General features: G+C 41.2%; 1 protein-coding gene across 4 annotated transcripts in view; it reads right to left on the bottom strand.

The window, feature by feature from the left end:
* LOC141783438 (ATP-binding cassette sub-family C member 12-like) overlaps positions 1-25,283 on the bottom strand; it is a 247,760-nt gene that overhangs the window by 78,388 nt on the left and 144,089 nt on the right. Inside the window, exons 18-31 of one of the 4 annotated variants that reach the window (XM_074660771.1) lie at positions 24,990-25,040; positions 24,548-24,640; positions 24,337-24,440; positions 23,822-24,004; positions 23,398-23,624; positions 23,146-23,283; positions 21,648-21,837; positions 21,452-21,541; positions 21,068-21,257; positions 20,643-20,802; positions 20,442-20,520; positions 19,851-19,964; positions 18,670-18,834; positions 18,468-18,592 (exon numbers count right to left, since the gene is read on the bottom strand). In XM_074660771.1, coding sequence (XP_074516872.1) covers positions 18,500-18,592; positions 18,670-18,834; positions 19,851-19,964; positions 20,442-20,520; positions 20,643-20,802; positions 21,068-21,257; positions 21,452-21,541; positions 21,648-21,837; positions 23,146-23,283; positions 23,398-23,624; positions 23,822-24,004; positions 24,337-24,440; positions 24,548-24,640; positions 24,990-25,040 — 1,877 coding nt within the window. In that variant the 3' untranslated portion in view covers positions 18,468-18,499. Of the gene's footprint in view, positions 1-3,545; positions 3,597-18,467; positions 18,593-18,669; positions 18,835-19,850; positions 19,965-20,441; positions 20,521-20,642; positions 20,803-21,067; positions 21,258-21,451; positions 21,564-21,647; positions 21,838-23,145; positions 23,284-23,397; positions 23,625-23,821; positions 24,005-24,336; positions 24,441-24,547; positions 24,641-24,989; positions 25,041-25,283 lie in introns of those variants that run through there. The other 3 variants (XM_074660780.1, XM_074660787.1, XM_074660761.1) reach the window with 3 other exon arrangements.

The raw sequence follows: 25,283 nt of genomic DNA, 5'->3' as shown, positions 1-25,283 counted from the left end.
ATAAACAGAGTCTATAAACACACATGTTGCAGTTGTTTGCAGTGTGTCTTTACAACAATAAAGCAAATGTTCACTAATTTGCTGTCCAAATTTACCTGTATGGTGTAGGACAAAGCCAAGCCTTTCAAAGCCGGACTGACGAGGTCATTACTGCTGAGCACTACCAACAGAGACACCAACAAGGTCATGATCGTAGCCATGAAGTCCGTCCAGAAGGAGAGCCAACGTGTGCCAGAGTGAAACAGTAAATATTGGTTGGGAGTTGATGTCAGTCAGTTCCTTGAACCTACAACATGATAAAGGACATGCCAGGGTTTGTGAATATATATAGTGTACCCCCTCTCACCCCAGCGATCAGTATTAAACATTACCTGCTGTTTTTGCATTGCATGCATGTAAAGCAGAGAAGAGTTAAAACAGAGCATACATTCTCAGCGAGCCTGAAAGGTCAGCAAACAAAAAGCAAGAATATAAAGTATTTCAGTGCTGCACGGTGGTGCAGTGGTTAGCACTGTCGTCTCACAGCAGGAGAGTCGCAGGTTCAAACCCGGCATGGGGCCCTTCTGTGTGGAGTTTGCATGTTGTCCCCGTGTTAGCGTGGGTTTTTCTCCAGTTTCCTCCCAAAATCCAAAGACATGCAGGTTAATTGTTGTCTCTAAATTGCCCATAGGTGTGATAGTCTGGCGACCTGTCCAAGAGGTACCCCGCCATCGCCCAATTTCAGCTGGGATCCGCCAATCGGCCCCCGCGACCCTGATCGGATAAGCGGTTACGGATAATGACTGAATGAAGTATTTCATGTGGAGGAACTCTGGTATCTTACAGTTTTATGTGGCTGTCTCTGATGTTGTAGGCATGGATGGTGCTGAGGCCCTGCACGGTAGAGGTGGTGAGAGAGATGCAGGGAGAGCGACTGACGTTCTCCATCCTCTTCATCTGACGGATACTCCTCAGGACCATACTGCAGAAGAATCACAGCTGATATTCAGTATACCTTAAATTAGTCTTTACTGGTCATTCATGCGGCTGCTTTTAAGACGAGCAACAATTTCAATGAAAATCTTTCAAATACATGAATGTTACTAAATTCACTAAACGTGTAATCAGCAGATACCAGATTATGAATTGCTACGATCCTACTTTCCAGCAGTCCTCGAAGAAATCCATGTCATCATGTCTAGACTCAACTGGTATCAACTCACAAGAGAATGAGGGTGTACAAAGCTCCCATAACAACCACAGCTACCAGCAGGGGAGGGAAGACAGCCAAGATGGTGATAAGGGTGAAGGTGACCAGCAGACTGTACTGCAAGAAAGGGTCGATGTGGAGGGGAAGCAAAGTGTCCACCTCCTCTTGATCTTTGGAGAAGCGGTTGAGAATGCGGCCTGTTGGCGTTGTGTCAAAGAAACTCATGGGACTGTAGAAAATCTGAGAAAGGAAGACAAAAAAATCTTCCTCATCAGCGGCTCGTTGGTAGAGCTTCAGATTTTTGAATTTACTTATTATAAGTAATTTAATTTACTTATGATGAGTAAACATGGTTATCTATGTTTGATGGTATATAGATGGCTCGGGCTCAGTCATTCAACAGTACCTTCTTGAACATGGTATCGTGGAGTTTGCAGGAGGCATTCAAGGTAACCCAGGTGTAGAGGAAGCATTTGATGACGGCAAATAACACCATGAGACCCATCGCCACGCCATAAATCATTTGGTAGAAGTGCAGGCGTGGGTTTTGTGAGACGTCACCATTGTTTGAAGTTGTCTTATTGGATGACTGGGGGAGGGGGAGGGGGACAGAGAAAATATATGTTAGCTGAGAACGGAACCAGAGGAATAATTTATGAACACAACATATTTTTTATCTGCAAGATTTATTTTGATGCTATTGTGAACATTGTCAATCAATTTGGAACTTGGATTAATAATTAAATTAATAACTAAAACCAAAATCAACATATCAATAGCTAGTAAGTTGAAGGATTTAGGAGTTCTTGTCATAGCAGAGGTTGGCAGTATTCACTCTTGTACAATGAATCGCCACCTTAACGTGGTGGAGGGGTTTGTGGTCCCAGGGGAGGGGACCAAGAGCGATACACACACCCCTATGAATCGGCACCAAAAGAGTTGTGTAATGCGCCCGGAATAGGGAAACCGAGGTCCCCTCCTGGAGCCAGACCTGGGAGGGGGAGGGGAGCTCGCCAGTGAGCGACTGGTGGCCAGGCCTTGGCCCATGGGGCACAGCCCGAAAGAACTACATGAGCCGCCACCCTGTGGGCCCACCACCTGCAGGGATAGGCATTGGGGTCGGGCGCAGTGCGAGCCAGGCGGCAGGCGAAGGCGGGGATATAGTTGTGCTGATCCCCGGCATCGCAGACTGTGTGTGTGTGTGTGTGTGTGTGTGTGTGTGTGTGTGTGTGTGTGTGTGTGTGTGTGTGTGAGGGAGAGCTATGGTTCTTACCCCATCACCCTCCCCTAGCCAGTGGCTGAGCCACCAGCTGCTGAAGGCTGTGCATCCAATCATCAGGAGGATGTTCAGGATGGTTAGGAAGGTGAGGATGTATCCTGCAGCAGCACAGTCACATCAAACATCATCAACCAGGTTGTCCATGTGTGAATTGTGTATTATTGCATAGAATCATGCATGCATCACCAATGCATGTGTGTGTGTGTGTGTGTGTGTGTGTGTGCACTGTATCAGACCTCCAGCTGCCTTGCAGTATTGCTGGTAGACTCTCCAGGAAACGGCACCTTCTGTGGTGGACTCCTGACTGACCAGCTGATCACTGAAGGCAGCTTAAGAGGAAGAAAATTATTTTATAGAATCATAGCACGATCAAAGTGACTTCCATTTGCATCAGCCTGTGTCCTGACTGATTGGACACAAAGAATATTTTTTTAAGTGTAAATGTAGACTAGCTTCACTGGATGTCAAATCATCATCATTTGCTACGTTCACTATATTGTAAATGAAATGTGTCTCGAATTCACACAACTACAGAAGTATCTGAATTATTTATATTTATACAGACACTAAGGTGATACAACAAGCCATCCGTCTCGATTTAAAAAGCTGTTGAAGTATTTCTTTTCTAAATTCATATACCAAGGATTTAGGATATTAACTTAGAGCTTAGTTATGCTCAAAAAAAGAAATAGTCTGAATGACACGTCAGAAGGAAAAAGTGTTTACAGTAGCTCCTCCGAATGGCCACACTCGAAGGCAGAGTGAAAACCATCGTAGAAAGGGGCGAGATGTGACAATTGTTGAAAAACAGGAATAACGGTGCACATATCCTCTCCTGGAAGGCATTCATAGTGTTGTACTCGCTTGTTGTTAACACGAACGAAGAGAAGTAGTTGTGTAAAAAATTGAAAAAAGAGATCTTGAGAGAGAAGTTGAAACCTTGCTCACCTCCTCACCTCTGCACACCTGGCCAAGGATGTCATATAAGTCTGACATCCTTGCAGAGACTGGATATATTACATCTGAACTGGCTGACCTTACGTCAGAATTATGATTTAATGTGTGTTGTAGACTCACATTTTTGGTCAGCTGTCGTTTCATCATCATATTCGTCCGACATGTCAAATGCTGAAAGGAAGCACAGATGTGGGTGGAAATATAAATATAATGACAGAAGAAATCCCAGTCATCTTTATACTGTAATAAAGACATAAACATGCCCAAATAATGCAATAACAGTATATTACAGTCAGGATTGTAGCTTTGTTGCCCTGTCTGCCATTGTTTTGCAAAGTTTTACAGAGCTCATTGGCCTTCCTTTTGTCATCCAAGGTCCCTTTGTAACCTTGATGGACTGCTGGCGCTACCTTTTACCTCCTCCTGGTTATATATTGGCTATTTTACAAGCCCACACTTTTAAAATGTCACTTTGCTCCACAGAGAATTGTGCCAAAAGTGGAGCAACCTATCCTACAATATAACTATGACTATGTAGAATGTGCTACACTTCTGGTGTGTCTTTGTTCTAAACTATAAAATAGTTCTCTACTGATGAATTGAGCCATCACAAATTAGCCCACATAATTTATTTTAGTTCACTACACTAACAAACATTTTATTCCTGGTCATACCTGGGTTCACTATTCCGCTGTCTGTGCCATCACTTAGCTCAACGTCCTTCAGCTGGGCAGCGTCTTGGGGTGACACTTCCTCCTCCTCATTCTCACTTTCACCCTAAAGTAGATGATGAACCGTTAACTTGTGCCCTCGTAGACGACATGTTTCTGCCTCCTACAAACCTCTGACATCTTTCAATATTTGTCTTACAGATTACATGTAGCAGTTTATTGTTTCTGAGCTAGTAAAACAATGAAGAACTGGTGAACGGGTTTCACAGCCAGTAAAACAATAAGGAAAGACATAATAGCTACAGTACATCTGAGTTTTGAACTGCAGGTTATTTACTTCAGACTCTTCCATCTGATAGTCGGTGATGAGCTGAGCGTAGCGTCCGTTGGCTTCCATCAGGGCCTGGTGGTTTCCGGCCTCCCGCACCTCGCCATCATCCAGAACCAAAATGTCATCACAGAACTCCAGATACTGAAAGACACAAACGAGGACAACCATGTCAACAAAACCATCCCAGCACTGTGGCAGAGGTCTATCCAACACAGTCTAAACAGCACGTTTACATTTATGGCATTTGGCAGACGCTCTTATCTAGAGTGGTTTATAATACTGCTCGTAATTCATGATAAAGGAAATACTAATTGCAGCTATCACACACCACTTCCTGGGGTGTGATTTACTTTTACTTTGGGGTTTACCACAATATGGTAGATCGTCTAATCTAAAATAATTTCTTTAAATACATTGATGTTAAAACTTATATAGAATGTATAAACAAGTATTATGCAAATTTGATTTAGAAATACTTAATAATAAGCTCTTTAGGATTCACTATCTGCTAAAGAATAAAACTGTGTCTACCTGGAGCTGGTGTGTAATCAGGATGACGGATTTTCCCTGGAGCTCCTTCTTAATGCATTCTTCAAAGATGTGTTTCCCCACATGGGCATCGACGGCAGATAGTGGATCGTCAAGGAGGAAGATGTCTCTATTGGAGTAGACAGCTCTGGCAAGGCTGATCCTCTGCTTCTGCCCCCCCGACAGATTCAGCCCTCGCTCTCCAATCTGCCAACAAAACAGCAGAAAGCTACTAAGAACACTGGCAACAGGATCTGGTACATCACAAAATCCACATTTCACTTTTACTAATTTACAGCAGTGTAGAATACATAGAGAGAGGGCAAATGCAGAAACTGAGAGCAAAATTAGGTGGCTAGATCTATGAAGAACTTGGTGCTCTAGTAAACAATTTAATCATAAAAGTTGTGTGGTTATGAATGCTGATGGCAAAAAGTCACACAGCATAAGCATGGTAAACGAGACGGGATGCCGGCACTGCGATTGTAAAACTTAGGGTCGAGCCTTTCCAAGCAGTCCCAGTGGCCTGAATGATACTGTAAATCTGTATGTCGGTATGTTTTTGCAAACATACATAACCCCAAAAGAAGGGTTGAACATGGGTCAGATAACCCTGGTCTGACTCAGGTCATTGGCGGGAAAGAGGTATTAGTGAACTATTGATTGTTCTAAGTAAAGTTTAAATAGTGAGTATGCACTGCCTTTAGTAGAACAGTAATAGTTGAATGGTTGTAGGCTAATGACCAGCTTGAGGAAAAAAAAGGTCATGCTAAGTGCTGATAACATTTGCTGCGGCTCTCTTGTAGCTCAAATTCAAACAGCACACCATATTTGTTGGGTTAGGGTTCAATTGCCTTGGAGTGCAAAACCACAAAGTGTTTCTACAAGACTACTGCTGTGTGAGTAACTCTGATAGTAATACTGATGTGGTTAGCTTGAACGGTGACTCATTCGGTTAGAGATCTGAGGATCGAATACAACGCCAATGCTTGAAGCTTTAATGGATGTTCTAGACTTGTGACTCAACTTCCGCCATGTAACTTACGACTTCACTATAAAAGTTCCATTACGCCTGTAAGACATCAATGAAAAGCATAAAAATTCAGTTTGGAAAGTTGACAGTACAGCAGAGAGCTCCTACCTCAGTTTGATCACCATATGGGAGTATTTTCAGGTCAGCTCTGAGACTGCAGACATCTATGACTCTCTCGTATCTGTGGAGTAAGACAATTAATTGCCTGAAAGTCAAGAGACAGCCATTTATAGCGTATTCAATAGAGACGTTTTGAAGACATGATTTGATCATTTAATTCAGTTTGTTAATAGTAAAAACAACCTAAATGGGATGTATAATTTTGGAAAAATGTCTAAAATACATCAAGAGATATTTGAAAAACATGATTCTCAGATTCAGCCTTAAGGTGGCGATTAACTGGAGGGGAACCATAGACAATGCACATGAAAGAGAGTAAACAAGAAAATACAAGGCTCAGAAATTCTGTATTTCTTTATGTAGTTTCAGAAACACTGTCAGGGTCTATGTTGACTTTGTGATTACAGTAATGAGGAACGGTGGTAAAACATTAACATCACAAATGGTATCCCCTTAGTTAAAGGGACTGTTTGTAACTTTTTAAGCGTATATTCTACCGGGTCGGGATCCCATGTGCGCGCTCGCATATGCGCGCTCGCATATGCGCGCACTCGCGTGTGGCTGGAGTCCCCGCTCCGCTGCTTGCCTGCCTTCACCAACACACTGCGCTCGTTCTCGCTGTCTCGCTCCACCTCTAGACGTGCATGTGCGCTCACTACACACTGCAGAAGAGTTAGTTTAGCTCTGAGAATATCTAGTGAATGAACAGTGGACGTTTGTGCAGAAATAAATGCTGCTGCTCCTCCAGACCAACAGAGGTTTCCCGTGTCCAGTGAAGTGACGGGGCTCAACAGCGAGAAACGTTATCTTCTCTGACCGGTTGCCAGTGTCTCCCTGCGGGCGCAGTCGGGGGGGGGATAACGTTTCTCTTCCTGCTTCAGGCGGGAAAAGCCAACACTAGGATCAGCATTGATTCATGGAGAGACCTTCGTATGTTTAGCTAACATTACTGCCAAGCAGGTGAAATATAGAGTGATATTGTGGTTTTAGCTGACGTGTGTCGCCTCAATGTTTTGAGCGATGCTCGTTCATGTCTATTTAGAGCGAGCACAAGCAAGAGCCCGACGCTGACTTTCGTTGACTTAACGGCCACAGGTGTCGCTGTTAAGAAGCATTTCTGAAAGTTACAAATAGTCCCTTTAATAATACTTCCTATTGTTTCCATATTCAACAGTCTGCAGTTACTTGAAATGTATGTGTGTTAAGTGGTTATATACTTGGACTGGTCAAAATGTTCCCCCATCAGGATGTTTTCTTTAACTGTTCCATGGAAGATCCAGGCCTGCTGGGAAACGTAGGCAAATGTCCCATCAGCTGTGAGGGAGCCCTGCAGAAGGTGCATCTAAAATGTAAAAATGAGCAGACAACCATGAGAAAAGCTGTTACATAGAATCAGTTAAATCTGGTTTAGAGGTAACACAATGTAAATAAGGAGCATCATTTTTCATAACAGTTGTGTAACAGAGTGGCGGACAATAAAAGTGAAAATTAACAGCTAATAAAAATGTCAAACATGAGTCTACAAGTCTCTTGCTGTCAGAGACTTGTAGAGATTGTAAAAGAAAATAAAGGACAAAAAAGACAAAGGAGGAGCCAACCTGTTCCAAAATGCTGGAAATCAGTGACGTCTTTCCGCTCCCCACGTTCCCACAGACACCAAGCAGGTTGCCCTGTAGGAGGTAACACAGAGAATAAAGGTTTACCTTTAACCCAATCTAGTTCACCTCATGTATCCTTATCAGTGGTAAAGAACACCTTAGGCAGTGTGAAGGAGATGTTTCTCAGAGTTGGCAAGGTTTCAGTCTTCCCATTCTGGGACATCTCCTCCACTTTGTGTCCCTTTGTGTCCCTGTTGGCTGAGCTGGGTGGGGGTTCTGGCAGTCTGTCTGGTTTGATCCAGGAAAGTGAAGCATTTTTCATCACTATGGCGAAGTCACTGTCTTTTGTCTGGATCAGGTAGGTCTCTGGATTCTGGATCAGCAATATTTTCTGAAACAGCCACACATTGCATTTATAAGCTTTTTCATGTTTTTAAACTTGAGATTTTAAATTGCAAATGAGATCTACAATAGCGATAAATATAATGAATGCCCCCCAACACACACACACACACACACACACACACACACACAGACACACACACACTGAAAGAAGTTATCAGTCGCTTTTGAAGGCAAGTGTAAAACTAAGACGATGACCACAGAAGCATTAAAACAAAGTTTGCACTGCAGGTTGGCATTACATGTTAAAACTCTATGGAAGCTGTTAATCATGTTTAAACTGAATACAGATAAAATAAAAAATTCTATACAACTCCATCATGTTATTTTGTAGATTATCAGCTTTGGTGAGGGAAAGCCATATGCACATATCATTATCTATCACCAGAAGGTAAGATATTACAACCTTGCAGTTTGTATCGCTGGATGACATCACAGCAAAATAACATTATGTAAGATCAGAGTATTAATAAATATTACAACCAGTACTAATAACCATTGCCATAACTGCTGAGCAGGACACAAAGAGAGGAGTTTACCTTCAGTCGTGTCAGTGATACAGCAGCCTCAGCCATGGCCTTCACACACAGGGGCACCATACCCAGGCAGAATCTCATGGAGTTGAAGATGGCGATGGTGGTAAAGGCCTGTTAATAACAAAGAATGATGCCCAATCACAACCTTACATTATACAACACTGACATGGTCATATATACGTTTTAAATGGACCACAATGCTCTAGTGGCCAGCACTTGTCTGTAAACTGCTCTGGTTTAGTGCGAGCACAAACAAACAAAAGAAAAAGGTGCGCTCAATACACCAACATGTCACACAGTGGCCATGTTGGCAAAGGGGCAAAGGTTGTTGTACTGTATGTGCTGCACTGCTGTGGTACTCACATCAGGCTTGTTGAGCTTAAAGCTCAATGAAGTGTGTACAAGGAAGGTGAAATTGGTGGCAAGGGTGGGGAGGATGCCCATGATGCTGGTATTGACGTTCTGGACGTAAAGGACCTTCTTCAGTTCTTTCTTCTCACTTTCCCTTAAGCCTATAAGAGAGACACCATCACACACTGGTGATAAGTTACTTGCTCAAAAGTACCTTACTTACACTAGATATTTAGAATACTATTATATGTAATATCACTTAAAAGACAGCTGTGCGGAGTCCATTCCAAGGTAAGAGTGAAGCTAAATTTCAAGAAGCACATTGCTGCACACCCACAGAGCATGGACTTGTGGAGGCAAGGGCACATCAGAATTCACCCCTAGATACCTTTTTGTATCTATATGGGTAAAGTGGCATGAAGGGGGAGAGTATGTGGCAGTTGCAGCCTCATCTCCAGCATCTGGAGCTTCTGGCAGCATGGCTATGTGATTTTCCATCAAAAACAAATACAAATCTAATTACAAAGTAGTGTTTCATTTAAACTACTTTGTTGGCAAATTTCCACCATCGCCAGATTCCTGGAAAGGTGCACATAATTTCCCTTCAACTTTGCTTTTAGACATCCCAACTTTTAGACAATGAAACATGGAAAGTAGCACACACATCTTTCAAGACTGGTTTTGTGTTTACATAAAAAGGGATAGATGATGACCCTAATATTTGGTATACAAAAAAGATACAAAATATGTCTGACCAGAAGACAAAGTTAACATGCAGCATGCCTAACTTCATACCCGCGATCTTCTCTTCAAAGGAATCTTCCCAGGCGTACATCTTGATAAGTTTGATGCTGTTGAGAATCTCATTCATAGTGCGAACACGGCCGTCTGTTAGCAATATGGATGTCCATCTGAATATGTTAATGAGCTTGGCCAAGCCATACTGAAAGCAGAAAAAAACAATGTTAATATTAGTGACAACGGAAAACAAGCCACAAATGTGCAAATATAGTTAATTTAGGGTTAGCCTCGTGGCTGATTTAGTTGAGGAGAATACCTCATTTGCAACATGGAAAGCTTTAAATGATAGTCAACTAGTGACTGATTAAACTGCAGAAAAAGGTGAGATACAGAGGATTGATAACCACAGACTGTGCTATATTGTCCTTATTACTATTATGTCTGAAATTAGACAGTCATTGCCTTTAAATACCACGTACTTTTAATTCAGTATTGGGCAAGACGACAGTGAACAAAGACTAGTTGGAAATTTATTGGGACCTTAATTGTATAACATGTTTTACACTGCTTATGACAATGTGTCTACTTATGAACTAATGTGCAGTACAGACCTGTATGGGGATGAAGATGAGGTAGGTGAAGACTCCAGTCAGTGCGGTTAAGCCCAGAATGTAGCAGGCATAGACAACACACACAATAAAGAGCACTGGGATGCACAGCACAAAGCTCCCATACAATACTCCCTCAAATAATTTGTGGCCATCACTGCTCAAAACAGAAATGATCTGGATGGGAGAGAGCGAGAGAAAGACGGTAACCCACATTTGTCAAGGTTACATTACCAGGGCAAGTTACTTGAACTAATAGCCAGGGTAGGTGAATTCTACAAGATATTTACGCATGACCAAGAAGTTTGGCCTTACAAAAAAGGGTTTAAAGCGAGGTTGAGCAGAAAAACGCAATAATATCAAATAAAATGTTCACCAATTACACTTGTACGTAGGATGCTTTGGTAGCATGATTTCATGACTAATCCACAAATGTAAAGATTTGTAGTCATTTTAATAATAACATTATTTGGTGAAATTATAGCCAATCACATATTAATGTGGTAGGCAATTTTTTTTTCTTTATTTAACGAGACAAGTCATTAAGAACAAATTATCATTTAAGATGGCGGCCTGCTGAGGAAAACAAAGGTTACGATATTGTATCCCTACTTATATAAGCACAGGTAGAGCCCTCTACTGGACTCTATGGGTGATACTCTTCTCCAATAACACAAACACATTTGCCCACTGAATTTTGCTGTGCAAGGCAATGGTAGGGAAATAGGTGTAGATTCTGGTGTATAAGATAATAAGTAAGTATAAGAGAGGTACCATGCATTAAATAAGCATTAACCCTTATGTATGTAACCCAGTCTTTACCTCTCCCGTTGAAATGCCGCTGTGCACCCGCAGAGAGATGACTTTCTGAAAGGCCACTGAAGAGAAGGCACCCTTCAGTCTGACTGCAGTGCGCAGTCCCAACGCCCACAGCAAGGAGAATAGGAAGGCTTTGCATAACTCTGAGGTGAACAAAGCGAAGGCCATGCCAACACCATAGGATACTGTAGACTTCTCTGGGGTCTCAACATAGATTAGGATCGCATGGACCAGAACAGCCTGAGAGGACAGAGAGGTTTGTAAAACACAAAAGAGCATTAAACATTAAACAACCATTAATTTTATCAGTTTTATCAAAACCTTTATAATGTCACATGTCCGTACGGTAATTAGTAGATCTAGCTTGTTTAGGTTTTGACAGTCAACAGGATATAAAGTATATATATATATATTATGAGAAACATAAGCAGTGCTTTTCACACATAGACTTGGGCGGGCCGTCCAGTTATATTAACGGCCTTGGGCTACGCTGCCTCAGCGGGTCTGGGATGGACCCACGGCGGCGCCACAAGACTACAATGCGGCGCCCCCAATGTGCTGCTGCACTCTGCTCACCCGGGACTGGATCCCGGTATGGGGGACAAACTGCTGCACAGGCTGCAAGGCATGGCTCTGCCGCGGCCCTTTCCATGTCAGCCCATCCTTGGACCAGTCTTGCATTTATGGGGAGTCTGGTGGCAGAGAGGGCCGAGATTGGATATCACAGCTTTCTAATCGCTGCATCACAGATGGTGGCTCGCCCTCTCACGCAGTTTTACAAAGAGTGGCGAAATACCTGTGTTAACAGAGTGGATGGACAGGACGCTGCGACTGGGATATTTTCTCCAGTTTTGCAGCCGTCCTCCGTTCATGGGGGTCAAGGATATGGATTTATCTCCACAGGAAAAAATAAATTTCCTCTCAGCAGAGATCAATACCTTGTTACAGAAACAGGCTGTGTCTGTTGTCCCCATGCACGACAGATAGAAGGGGTTTTAGTTCAACGTACTTCCTGGTTACTTCCACATTAATGCATCAAAATTACAATCTAATATAAAATGTCATATATAATAATACATCAGTCACAGGGACAATTTTTCTGCATAATGAGTTTTTAAACTTTACTATAAGTATATTTAGCTGATTGTAATTTTACTAGTAAGATTTTGAATGCACGACTTTTAATTGTAGTGGAGCATTTTTTACAGTGTTATACTGGTACTTTTAAGAAAAAGATCTGAATACTTCTTTCACTACATTTACTATGAATGGGAAATTATGACAAACCACTGGCCACTGGATCCTGCCAATAGAGGAAGCACTGGTACTGCTGATATTCAAATTCAAATAAAATTACCGGGCCCAGAAACACTGCCACCATGGCAAGGACACCAACAACGGCAGACAGTATCAGCCTGGTTCTTTGAAAGCGAAGGATCACTCGAACCACAGAGGCCTTCTCCAGGCCCACCTTTGCCACTTCTTCCTTCCAGAGCTTGTTGAGCCTGAGCACAACGCACACAATCAGCCTTGTTAATTTATTACTTAAGTCAAACAATAACACTCATGAAATTACCTGTTACCTGTTTTTAATCATTCCCTAGTATTCCCATGATTCCTTTGACATTTATGAATTTCAGCAACTAGGCTTGTCATGTTTATAAATATACTGTACTGAAATTGCATCAAATGACCGTAGAGAAATGTGGAGAGAAGAGTGTCAGACCTTTCTCCGCTGGTGTCTGCAACATCAAAAGGAGACAGGTTGAGAGAGCTCATGTCCAGCTTATTCCTGAACAGGGCCCACATCCTGAGGGTCATCCAGGAAAAGGTTGCAAAGGACAGGAAACCTGCATTGTCCACAGGGTGGGACCTAGACATGGAAACATCACCCAGTATACAATGTGGTTAGTACAGTATTTGTCTGTAAACATGTTACCTTCAAATTATTTATCAAATGATATATACAGTAAATGCATCAAAACAGACAAATTATGTCATCAATGGCACTGACTGGGATGAGGACCAGCGGAAGGGTTTGAGGGTCTGAAGGCTCTGGCTGTATTTTCCAAATAGGGTAGGGTAGGATTTTTCTCTGTTGTCCAAATCATTATGATCTGGACTGGAGACCACAGATCCATTTCTCCGTCGGAAACCACCCTCTGTCTTAAGAGTCACAGAGACAAAGAGACAGAGTGAAATATCAGACAGAAAGACAGAGTTGGACAGAGATGGTAGACAGAGAGAGAGACTTTTGTAAATATTCCAGCTAAAGAGTCTCAAAAAGTGGATCAAACAAATCCGCAACAAAAACACAGGAGAGGAAAAGATCTGTACTACGAAGCGAGTTCAACATACCCAGGGTATCTTCTCATTATCTGGCTTAAATAACCCTAACAAACAGTAGGCGGTGCTTTTATACGAGTTGATCTCTTATCTGGAACACAAACTGCTCCGGAGCAGGTTAGGTGTTCAGCATGGGTTACCATGGCAATCTACCCCGGTAAGAAGTGAACCACCGTCGTATGACAGAAAACCCTGAAGGGTTAACCCTGAAGTTACCTCGCTAACCACAGATCCTGCTTCATAGTACAGGCCTCTGGAGTGTCATGGTGGAAGCTGCTGTTTGTTTTATACTTACATCAGAGACTCCTTGACTATCGTTTTCCGCAAAAGAATAGGCTTTCTTCATGTTGTCCTGTACGGAGGGGAGAAAGCATGGAAAAGTCACAATTTTACTCACAAGCAAGATATTTTAAGTAGAAATATTGCTTTAAGCTGAATTTACCAGATACTTTTAACAGTACCAACATGGAGGCTGTAATCATCTCTCATTCTGCTGTGTAACAGTGTAACGTCGTTATGATTATGTGTTTGAAACTTCAAAACACATTACAACAAAATTGTCAGGACATCATAAGAGTTGATAAGCACAAAAAGATTCTCCCACTACAGAGGTCCAGGTCCGAAACCGCGTCCACATCTTGTGAACTGAACTGCTAAATAGGTTATATTAACTGTCAGTGACTTCACCTATGTGAAGACGTGCATGCTATGTATAGATAGGTTTGCCACTAAGAAGGAGAGAAGAGCAAAATTCCTCTACAAATAAGCTGTCAAAGACATGCAGGCGTTCTCACCACATTGACTTTTCTTGTACATAGTTGTCCTCAGTCTCATTTGCTTAAGTTGGTCATGGAGGCATAACAATTTAATTGAGACCGGTAAATTAGTTGTATTGTTCTTGTTAACTGTATTTTATGTAGTATTAATATCTGTGGATGTGTTGTGGTTGTGCCTTTTGAGTAAGGTGAGAGAGTTTTGAAGCAGAAGTTTTGCTGGAGTTTACCATCTCTACACCTCAGAGCACTCGAGTCCCACGATTATGTACATTCAAGTGTCTGAATAGCTTCAGGACTTAACAGCAGTATAACAGCAGTATTGCTATCTCTACACCTCAGACCACTAGTGTCCTGTGCTTATGTACATTCAGGTGTCTAAATAGCTTCAGGACTTAACAGCAATTTTCCTAAATACACTTCCTGTTTACTTTCCCTAACCTTTACCTAACTATTGGTTTACCAAACAAAGCAAGGTCAATAGGGGCTTCACATTAAGTAAACATTTCTATTACATGTTATATTGTTATATTACATGTTTATTATTGTATTACATGTTTATTATTGTATTATAGTACATGCAGTGGTGGAAGAACTCAGATGTTGTACTTCAGTAAAAGTAGCAACACTACCATGTAGAAATACTCTGTTACAAGTAAGGGTCCTGCATTCAAAATCCTTCTTCTTCTTAATCTATAACAATACATAATTTATTTGTTGATTATATTTTGTATTAATAATCTGAATCTGTAAAGTAACTAAAGTTATTAAATCAATGTAGTGGAGTAAAAAGTACAATATTTCCCTCTGAGATGTATTGGAGTAGGAGTAGAAGTAGAAAGAACATGGAAATACTCAAGTGAGTATAAGTACCTCAAAATTGTAGAGTACAGTACAGTACTTGAGTAAATGTACTTCTTTACTGCTCCTGTTGGAAGAAAATAATTGTTGATTCTTTAACTGCAAAGTAGTAGCATAATGTGTTTTTGATACCTTCACTTTTTCACATTAAATCATACCGGGATGTTTGCTGAAACTGATTGGATGTGGCACAGCCCTACCTAGACACATTTACACCAGCCGCCACTGGTGTGTAAGCCTTTGGCACCAACTCATACGTTCGTCATACACATCTTCTGGCCAATGCAAAGCAGTGGCAATGTGCTCAAAGCTAGTTCAAAGCTGGCAACACCGTATCTGCTAGTGTAACGACTAGTGCTACAGGCAAACCACTTAGTCTAATTGCAACAAAGATTAAGCCTAGCTTTACAACAACAAACCAGATTCTGCGAAACCCAAACTTTACCTACCTATCTTCTGGAGCTTGCCGGGCTCGAGGCGACTTGAAAGGCAAACATCAGCGGCCAAATCCCAGAAACGCCTGACTCCTTCTAGGAACTTTATCCCCTGCCAGGATAACTCTGAAAACAAAAAATAAACAACATAAATAATTAATAAATAAGATCTAAGTATAAGCAAAAATAAGGTAGTTATTAACAGCTGAAATAAGGATGGATAACTTACAACCAAAAAACAACAAAATGTCACAAAATCCCATCCACAGTTATCACTCAGGTCCACGGACACACGCAGCAGCTCTCTCCAGGTCCTTTATCTCCAGGCCAGGATGGGTAACTGAAAGCACCTGAGTAAGGAGGGTAACTGGAAAGATGAGAACGAGAGAGAGAGAGAGAGACACAGCACAACACCACCTCATGTAACAGTTTGTATGTAAATTGACTTGTTTTGCCCTCCAGCTCAGCTCCCACTTCACCACGACAATCCAGTACACGTGCATTACTGCTGAAGCCGCATCAATCCACCTGTGCTGTGAAAGTGAAAAGTGTCCTTGATTCATCATACAGGCCCAATCTCAATGTCCACACTCACAGACTTTGAGGTGCGTTCCCACAAAGTCTGTGATGGTTTAGGGCTGTCCCGATGTCAAATCATCAAGTCCTCGAGGGCTCTCTCGCAGACATTTTGAGACCTTCTTTGAATTTTGCTTAATGAAGTTTGACAAAAACAAGTAAATTGATTTATTGACAGTTACCTCTTTTCTCACAAGGCAAGAGCCTGGAAAACGTTCAAATAGGCAGTAAAATACGTAAAATAAAAAAGGTAACGTGATATGTTGCCGCAAAAATGCTGTCCCATTTGTATTTATACCATTTCAAACCCTTACAGCCTCTCACACTCAACCATTTCCCAGGTGACATCAGTCAAGTCCCTGAGGGTTCAGGGCTTCAGGACTTAGTGGGGACATTGGGATTGGGCCTTATACTTTCCTACTGTAAAGATACATGACATAACCCAAGGTAGATTGCATGTACTGGCCACAGGCCTTTGATTTCATGATGTTTATGTGTAAGCAGAAAATAGTTACATTCCCTGTAACTAGATTGAAGAGTAAGCAAACATTGATTTACCAAAGGTAAAAATGAGGCCGTAATGCCGTAAGTTTCTTGGGAAGGTGACCTTTCGTTGTCCTGGACAGTTTATAAACTGAGGGAAATTCTTTTTTGTGACACTGTGGGGGTCATGCTTTGCAGGAAACTAAGGGCGGTAAATTGAATCCCATTTGTAGGCAATTAAATTAGCATGGTTAATTGTGGAAATTTCATTGGATACTGCATTTGACGGTTGATTGAAGTCATGTTGACGTCATAAGAAACTAACGTTAGAGGGAAGTCTAGCCAGGGAGAGAAAGTATGGTTTCTCTTGCCTAAGGAGGTGCACAAAACAGAGAGAGCGGTAGCTCTTGCCAGAGGGTCCCTCTTGGATGTGGCCCAATACAAACCCACAACATTTGTCAAAGGCAGGGCTCCAGACCTGAAAAACAACTCTGATCTTTTCCTGCCCCCTAGTGAGATTTTCTGACTCACCTAACTGTATAAAGTGAACTGTTGTGACATCTAGGATAATCACAATTTCACGAATCTTAAAAACTACAAACTAGAGACCTAAGGTATTCATAGGATGGATTGGCTTTCCTAGGTAGATTGACAATAACGGGTTTCTGAGCAGTTTCCAGAAAATAAGTGTTCACCATCCAATCGCCGAAAAATACAATTCTTCCAAACATCTCCAAATGTCAAAGGTTTTTCATACCAAATCACAGCATGGCTTTTTCGATGGTGTTCCACAAGATCTTGGTGTCTTAATGTGGTATTCTGGAGGGATTTTTGATTATTTTAACCAATTCTCAAGTGGTAAAAAATTGTTAAATTTAGCATCAAATCTGTGTATCAACCCACACAGTACTCCCAACAATTACAGCCCACTGGTTTCACTACTTCTTTGTAGTGGAAAAACAATTATTCATATACAAACTATCGCATTAAATAACACTTTGTGTCACTTCCACTGTGTCTAAAAGCAGATTTAATTACAAAATGAATTAACAAATTCAGCCCCAAAATATAATCTGATAGTTTAAAAAAAAAGGTAGAAATAATATTATGAGAGAGAGGAAAATAGTCACACACTCAACAAATAAAAGTAATGCCTAGTGATAGGCAATTTCATATAAATTCAATAAGTCAGTCAATAATAAATAAATAAAACAAAATAAATAAATAATAAATAAAACAAAGAATGATAATTTAAAAAAAAACTACTGCCTGCAAACTGTATTTCGGAGAAAAATGTAATTTCAATTGTGTGAATTATCAGTCAAACTTAATAAGAATACATTTCCAACAGATTAGTTTGCTAGAATGATCACGCTGGCATGATTAAACACATCAAAGGGTTAAATCAAACAGTTATTTTAGAGAAAATATGAAAATATCGAGATATACGTATCGTGTATCGCAATATAGCCTAAAAATAGAGATAATAATAATAAGCCATATCGCCCAGCCCTAGTATACTGTATATATTCTATTTTAATATAATGAAATGCAATAGCTATTTAAAAATGTAATGCATATTTAGTGCATATTCACCCAGCAGATTGAAAATTCACATGCATAAATTTTCAAAGTGGCAGCAAAAAGTTACAGAAAATCAATAAATAATATGCAAAATATTGTCTTTTTCTGCATGAATGTGAAACTCCATCTCTGCTGCTCAGTTACACCTGATACAAGCACAACAGTCTAGATTACATTATGAGAGGACTGATTAAGATATGGTTGTATAAATGAATAACTATTATTATGTATCAGTTATTAGTGTGTAGTGGTGCTGTGGTGCCGCAGGGCCTCTGTGGTTCAGGTATTCACAGTGTTCGCAGCAGCGAGGAGTGAGGCGAACAGAGAGTCTGGTCTTTGCTTCAGCACATCTGGATGATCCAACTCTGCCACCTGTTGGACAGAACACTTACTGTAAGTCTAGGTTCAGGATCACACAAACTTTATCTTTGTGTATTTGTGTTTGTTACCTCTCCGTTGTCCATGACCAGAATACGATCTGCGTTCATCACAGTGTTGATACGATGGGCGATGGTGAGCATGGTGCAGTCCTGGAAGGCTTCGTGGATTGTGTTCTGGATCAAGGCGTCTGTCTCTGCATCGATGGATGCCGTTGCCTCATCCAAAAGAATGATCTGGTGGACAACAGGAGGGACAGTTAAGTCTAGACCAGGGGTCAGCAACCTTTACTATCAAAAGAGCCATTTTAGGCAAAAAAATAAATAAATCCGTCTGGAGCCGCAAAACATCTGAGCATTGTGATGAAGGTAACAGAGCTTATAGTCTAAGTATATAGTATATAAGTCTAATGCAGTGAGGGCCAAAGTGCAAATGTACTACGGAGTATTAGGGCCACATTGAGGGAAAAAAAATTGGAGATTTCTAGAATAAAGTCATAATATTACGAGGAAAAAAGTCGTAATATTACAAGAATGAAGTCATAACTTTACCAGAAATAAAGAAAATAACACGTAAAATTACTACTTTATAATATTATGACTTTATTGTCATAATACTATGACTTTTTCTTTTAAACTTATGACTTTATTCTCATAATATTACAACTTCTTTTCTCGTAATATTATGACTTTAGTCTCGAAATCTCAGATTTATTTTTTTTCCTCAATGTGGCCCTAATACTCCGTCGTACCTTCGTACCATAAACCTAAAACAATGATAAAAAAAATGAAAATGTCAACAAGAAACAGTTATTCATTTCCATTTTTTTAAATCCACAGAGAGCCACTGGAGAGGGGCTAAAGAGCCGCATGTGGCCCTGGAGCCGCAAGTGGCAGACCCCTGGTATAGACGAAGAGATTGGCTGGAAAGAAGGGGAGTTACGGTGGTATAGGGTAGAGAGGATTTGGGAAACAATTAGATGCAACTGCACAGACTGACATATAGAACAGAAAAAGAGCATTGAGAATAGTGATGATATGATAAATGAGTAAAAGAGTGGCCAAAGATATTAGTCGTGGTGGGTTAATTGATGCAAATGTGAATAATATAAATATCACAAGCAGTTACTTAGTTTGATTGGTGTTACAACACACAGTATGTGGCAGTAGTAATCCAGTGGATGCTCATCAGCAGTAAACTTTTAAAGTTTGTTAATAAAAATAAATCAGAAGAGGCGAATATATGAACAAACCTTGGAGTTGCGGAGTAGTGCTCTAGCCATACACATCAGTTGTCTTTCTCCTACAGAGAAGTTCTCTCCATTCTCCAGCACCAGTGCCTGTAGTTTCCCCTCCAGTCTGGAGATCTGAGGAAACAAAACAATACTCATAGCACTACTTCTACAACTGCTATTACCATGAGTTCAGTGGTGGAACGTAACTCAGTATGTTTACTTCTACTGTACTCATTACATTACAGCTTTATTTGATGCTACATTATACTTCTCCTCCCCCCAACATATGATGAGCTTTTAAAATATGATGCATTGTTGTAGATTTAACAACCTAACAGTATGTAAAATAGTTAAACTAGCTCCACCACAACCAACTAAAACAGTGAAATGCTACTTATGCAATTATATTATTATTACTGATGCATTAATGTATAACACTCACAGGGTGAGTGCAAAGTCAGATGACAAAAGTATGTATGAAAACTAGTAGACCAAGAAAAAAGGCTGTATTGTACGCTGGCTGAGTTGACTGATTTGGTCTGGATAAATGACCACACACTGTAATGAAACTGTTAATGTACTGTGCTTCATATTGAACGCCGAACATACCGAGTCCTTCATGTAGGTCTTCTCCAGCGCCGTCCAGAGCTCCTCATCATTGTAGTTATTGAAGGGGTCCAGGTTGTACCTGTAGGCAAACACATGCATTATCACAGTTGGCGAGCCAGTGACTAACCCAACACAGTGAGAACAGAGGGTGCCTGTGTGTAAACATTAAGTTCTGTGGAGTTAGGGGTTAGCTTTGGTTACCTGACTGTGCCAATAAATAGCACAGGATCCTGGGGGATGATAGACAATTTGCTGCGCAGATCCTGCAGACCAATGTCCATAATGTTCACGCCATCTATCAGGATGGTTCCTGCTGCTGGCTCCACCAGCCTGAACAAAGCCACGCCGAGAGAGGACTTCCCTACAGACATAGAGCAGAGAGTACCTAAGAATAGTAACAATAATGGTTTACAGAGGTACTGTAGTGTTTCCTCTCAGTACCCTGCAGTCATGGTTTAACAAAATAACACTCTAATCCCAGTAAATTCTTTCATTTACACATTTAAATCCAAAGATGCTGCTGCAACACAGCGCTATCAACATTTGCATTGTATAAGGTACATTATGATCAATATAGACAATAGGTTTGGTGATTACTGCATGTGTTTATGTAGTCAGGGTCTTACCAGAGCCTGTCCTTCCCACAATGCCCAGCTTCTCTCCAGCTCGGATGAAGAAATCGAGTCCGTTCAGGACAATGGGTGTATTCTCTCTGTACCTCATCTTATAGTGCTGGAAGGTGATGGTTCCGCTCTTTGGCCAGTCCTCTGGGAGTTGAGCCTCCTTGATGTGTCTTGGGGCCTCAGACGTACAAGTCTGTACACAATGAATAACAACTACTTTTAGGGAGGAGAAAGGAGGTGTGTCATATGATAATTGTGCTTTTCTTGAATAGTTTAATGTACAGTTTCAAGAAGACCAGGACAGGTGGATGGATTGGTGGTGGTAGCCAGGCAACCTGTGTATTAACAGTCATTATTTTTCTGAGGCAGAGAAGTCTAGAGTCTGACCGTGATGTATTCCTGCAGCCGCTCCACCGAGGTGAATCTTGCCTCCACATCCGTCGACTGTTTCACTACGTACTGAAACATGCCTGTCAGCTTGACAACACATAAACAGAGTCTATAAACACACATGTTGCAGTTGTTTGCAGTGTGTCTTTTAAAAAATAAACCAAAGGTTCATTAATTTGCTGTCCATATTAACCTGTATGGTGTAGGACAAGGCCAAGCCTTTCAAAGCCGGACTGATGGAGTCAGGACCGCTGAGCACTACGAACAGAGACACCAACAAGGTCATGATCGAAGACATGAAGTCCGTCCAGAAGGAGAGCCAACGTGTCCCAGAGTTAAACAGTAAATAGTGGTTGGAGTTGATGTCATTCAGTGTCTTGAACCTACAACATAATAAAAGGACATGCCAGGGATTGTTAATGCATCGCATGCAAGCAGATAAGAGTTAAAACAGGTTTGTGTCTAGAATGTAACCCACGAGTTGGGAAACCTTTGTGAGACGGTTAAAGTTAGGCAACCTTGAGGTTAGGATAGGTCGTCGTGCAACGAAATTCGTGAGAGTTTTTGCCTTGCCAAAAATTTTGACTGTAAATTAATCATTTTTAAAATTTTGACGGGTCCAAAATTAATGTTTTTTTTATATCTGTGGAAGATATCGATATCTAACATTTGATTCACAAGGCTTGTGAGACAATAGTATAACAATGTTGGTATCAGGTGGTACCTATATGCTGGTTAAATAATTCTTATAGTTATAGTAAGTAGTCCGCTACAGTGTTCATTTTGGGTCTTTTCATACATGACAACATATGAAACATTTTAAAACTACGGTAGACTAACATTAGTTGAAATTTTGTTTTGTTTTTTTACTTTAATTCCTTGATACTTTGCCTCGCGGACCGTCAGCTCTCCGGCTGGATACCTGTGCTGCGCGCACATTGATATCATGATGGGAAAATAGGAAAGTAATTTTCTCTGAATGAAAAACAAATGTGCACAGGGAAAGCACCTGTGGTTGATGCCACCTTTGTCAAGTGGATTGATAATGCCTGGCCACGTAATGCCCCCAAAGTGAAACTTTGCAGACCAGTGCCCGTCTCCTTCCATGCCGCTACCTGGTGGTTTCCAATGAAGTTCCCTCAAACAATGTATAACGAAGATACACATCAGAGGGGATTTAGAAGTGGGTTTCCGACTGAACCATGGTTGTGATTGGTGGAAACACTTACAAAGACGGTTTTGGTGAGTTTTATTTTGTTTCTGTCTATTTTGACTGAAGTGTGGCTCGAACAGCTGATCCCCCCGAGCTGAAACTACGGCAGTGGGGGAGAGGGAGGAGGTGTGCAGCGCTGCACACACACACACACACACACACACACCTAATGTAGGCGTTTAGCTACATGTTGCAAAATGACTTCAACTCAACCGCGAAAGATTCATCACTTGACATGACTATCTGTCTGACTCATTCCATTCTACCATAAGATATGCAGGTTGTGCAACGACTTGTGCAACCGTTTGTTGTGGAGGGAATGCAGTGGAACAGGGGAGGGAAACTGCGACATCTAGTGGCTGAATGTTATCAATTGTACCTTTAAAACAGAGCATACATTCTCAGAGGGCCTGAAAGGTCAGCAAACAAAAAGTATAAAATATAAAGTATTTCATGTTGAGGAACTCTGGTATCTTACAGTTTTATGTGGCTGTCTCTAATGTTGTAGGCATGGATGGTGCTGAGGCCCTGCAGGGTAGAGATGGTGAGAGAGATGCACGGAGAGCGACTGATGTTCTCCATCCTCTTCATCTGACGGATACTCCTCTGGAAGATACTGCAGAAGAATCACAGTTGATATTCAGTATACCTTAAATTAATCTTTACTGGTCATTCATGCGGCTGTCTAAATCTATGTCATCATGTTTAGACTCAACTGGTATCAACTCACAAGAGAATGAGGGTGAACAAAGCTCCCAAAACACCCACAGCTGCCAGCAGGGGAGGGAAGACAGCCGAGATGATGATAATGATGAAGGTGACCATCAGACTAAACTGCAAGAAAGGGTCGATGTGGAGGGGAAGCACAGTGTCCACCTCCTCTTGATCTTTGGAGAAGCGGTTGAGAATGCAGCCTGTTGAAGTTGTATCAAAGAAACTCATGGGACTGTAGAAAATCTGAGAAAGGAAGACAAAAATCAGCGGCACTTTGGTAGAGCTACTACTAGGTCTGAAAGAAGTTGTCCCTTATAAACACCAAACACATTATTAACAGATTTGAAATGATCATATGTTCAATTTACTTAAGATGAGTAAACCTGGTTATCTATGTTTGACGGTATATAGATGGCTGGGGCTCAGTCATTCAACAGTACCTTCTTGAACATGGTATCGTGGAGTTTGCAGGAGGCATTCAAGGTGACCCAAGTGTAGGAGAAGCATTTGATGATGGCAAGTAACACCATGACAAGCAACATCACACCATAAATCATTTGGTAGAAGTGCAGGCGTGGGTTTTGTGAGATGTCACCATGGTTTGAAGTTGTGTTATTGGATGACTGGGGGGAAAAAAACAGAGAGGAATATTTATCAACATATTTTATATCTACAAGAGATGTGACAAGGACGTATAAATTAATTTGAATTGAGCTGTTTGAGCTGGGAATTACATAAACATAGAATGTAGGTACAGTATAGAAAGAGTTTATATCTGTCCTTGTTGTCGTACAAAACATATTCATGATTTTAGCCACAGACACTTTAGTCCTATCTGTTCTCCAAAAGCCCACCGCCTTCATCGCTGACAACACAGACGAAAGTGGACAGTGAAGTTATGTGAGGAAAAAGAGAGTTATGTAGCTCTACCAACATCTGTGCATTTGGTTCTTACCCCATCACCCTGCCCCAGCCAGAAGCTGACCCACCAGTTGCTGAAGGCTGTGGATCCAATCATCAGGACGATGTTCAGGATGGTGAGAAAGGTGACGATGTATCCTGCAGCAACACAGTCACATCATCACCCATTGTCCATGTGTGAATTTTGTATTATTGCAGAGAATCATGACAATGTGTGTGTGTGTGTGTGTGTGTGTTTTGCAGACCTCCAGCTGCCTTGCAGTATTGCTGGTAGACTCTCCAGGAGATGGCACCTTCTGTGGTGGACTCCTCACTGACCAGCTGATCACCGCCAGCAGCTTAAGAGGAAGAAAAGTATTTTATAGAATCATAGCACGATCAAAGTGACTTCCATTTGCATCAGCCTGTGTCCTCACTGACTGGATACAAAGAATATAAAAAAGTGTAAATGTACACTAGCTTCACTGAAGGTCAAATCATCATGATTTGCAACGTTCACAATATTGTAAATGAAATGTGTCTTGAATTCACATGACAACAGAAGTATCATAATTATTAGTCACATACATACACACTCTCCTGGAAGACATTCATAGTGTTGTACTCGTTTGTTGTAAACACGAAAGGCGACAGAAATAGTTGTGTAAAAGATGATAATAGAGATCTTGAGAGATTTTGGTGACTCACATTTTTGGTCAGCTGTCGTTTCATCATCCTTTTCGTCCGACATGTCAAATGCTGAAAGGAAGCACAGATGTGGGTGGAAATATAAATAAAATGACAGAAGAAATCCCAGTCATCTTTATACTGTAATAAAGACATAAACATGCCCAAATAATGCAATAACAGTATATTACAGTCAGGATTAAATCTTTGTTGCCATTGTTTTGCAAAGTTTTACAGAGCTCATTGTCCTTCCTTTTTGTCATCCAAGGTCCCTTTGTTACCTCGATGGACTGCTGGCGCTACCTTTTACCTCCT

This window comes from Sebastes fasciatus, chromosome 2 (genome assembly GCF_043250625.1).
Source record: "Sebastes fasciatus isolate fSebFas1 chromosome 2, fSebFas1.pri, whole genome shotgun sequence".
Lineage (NCBI taxonomy): Eukaryota > Metazoa > Chordata > Actinopteri > Perciformes > Sebastidae > Sebastes > Sebastes fasciatus.
Note: the sequence above shows the minus strand (reverse complement) of the source record. Positions and strands in the feature narration are given on the sequence as shown.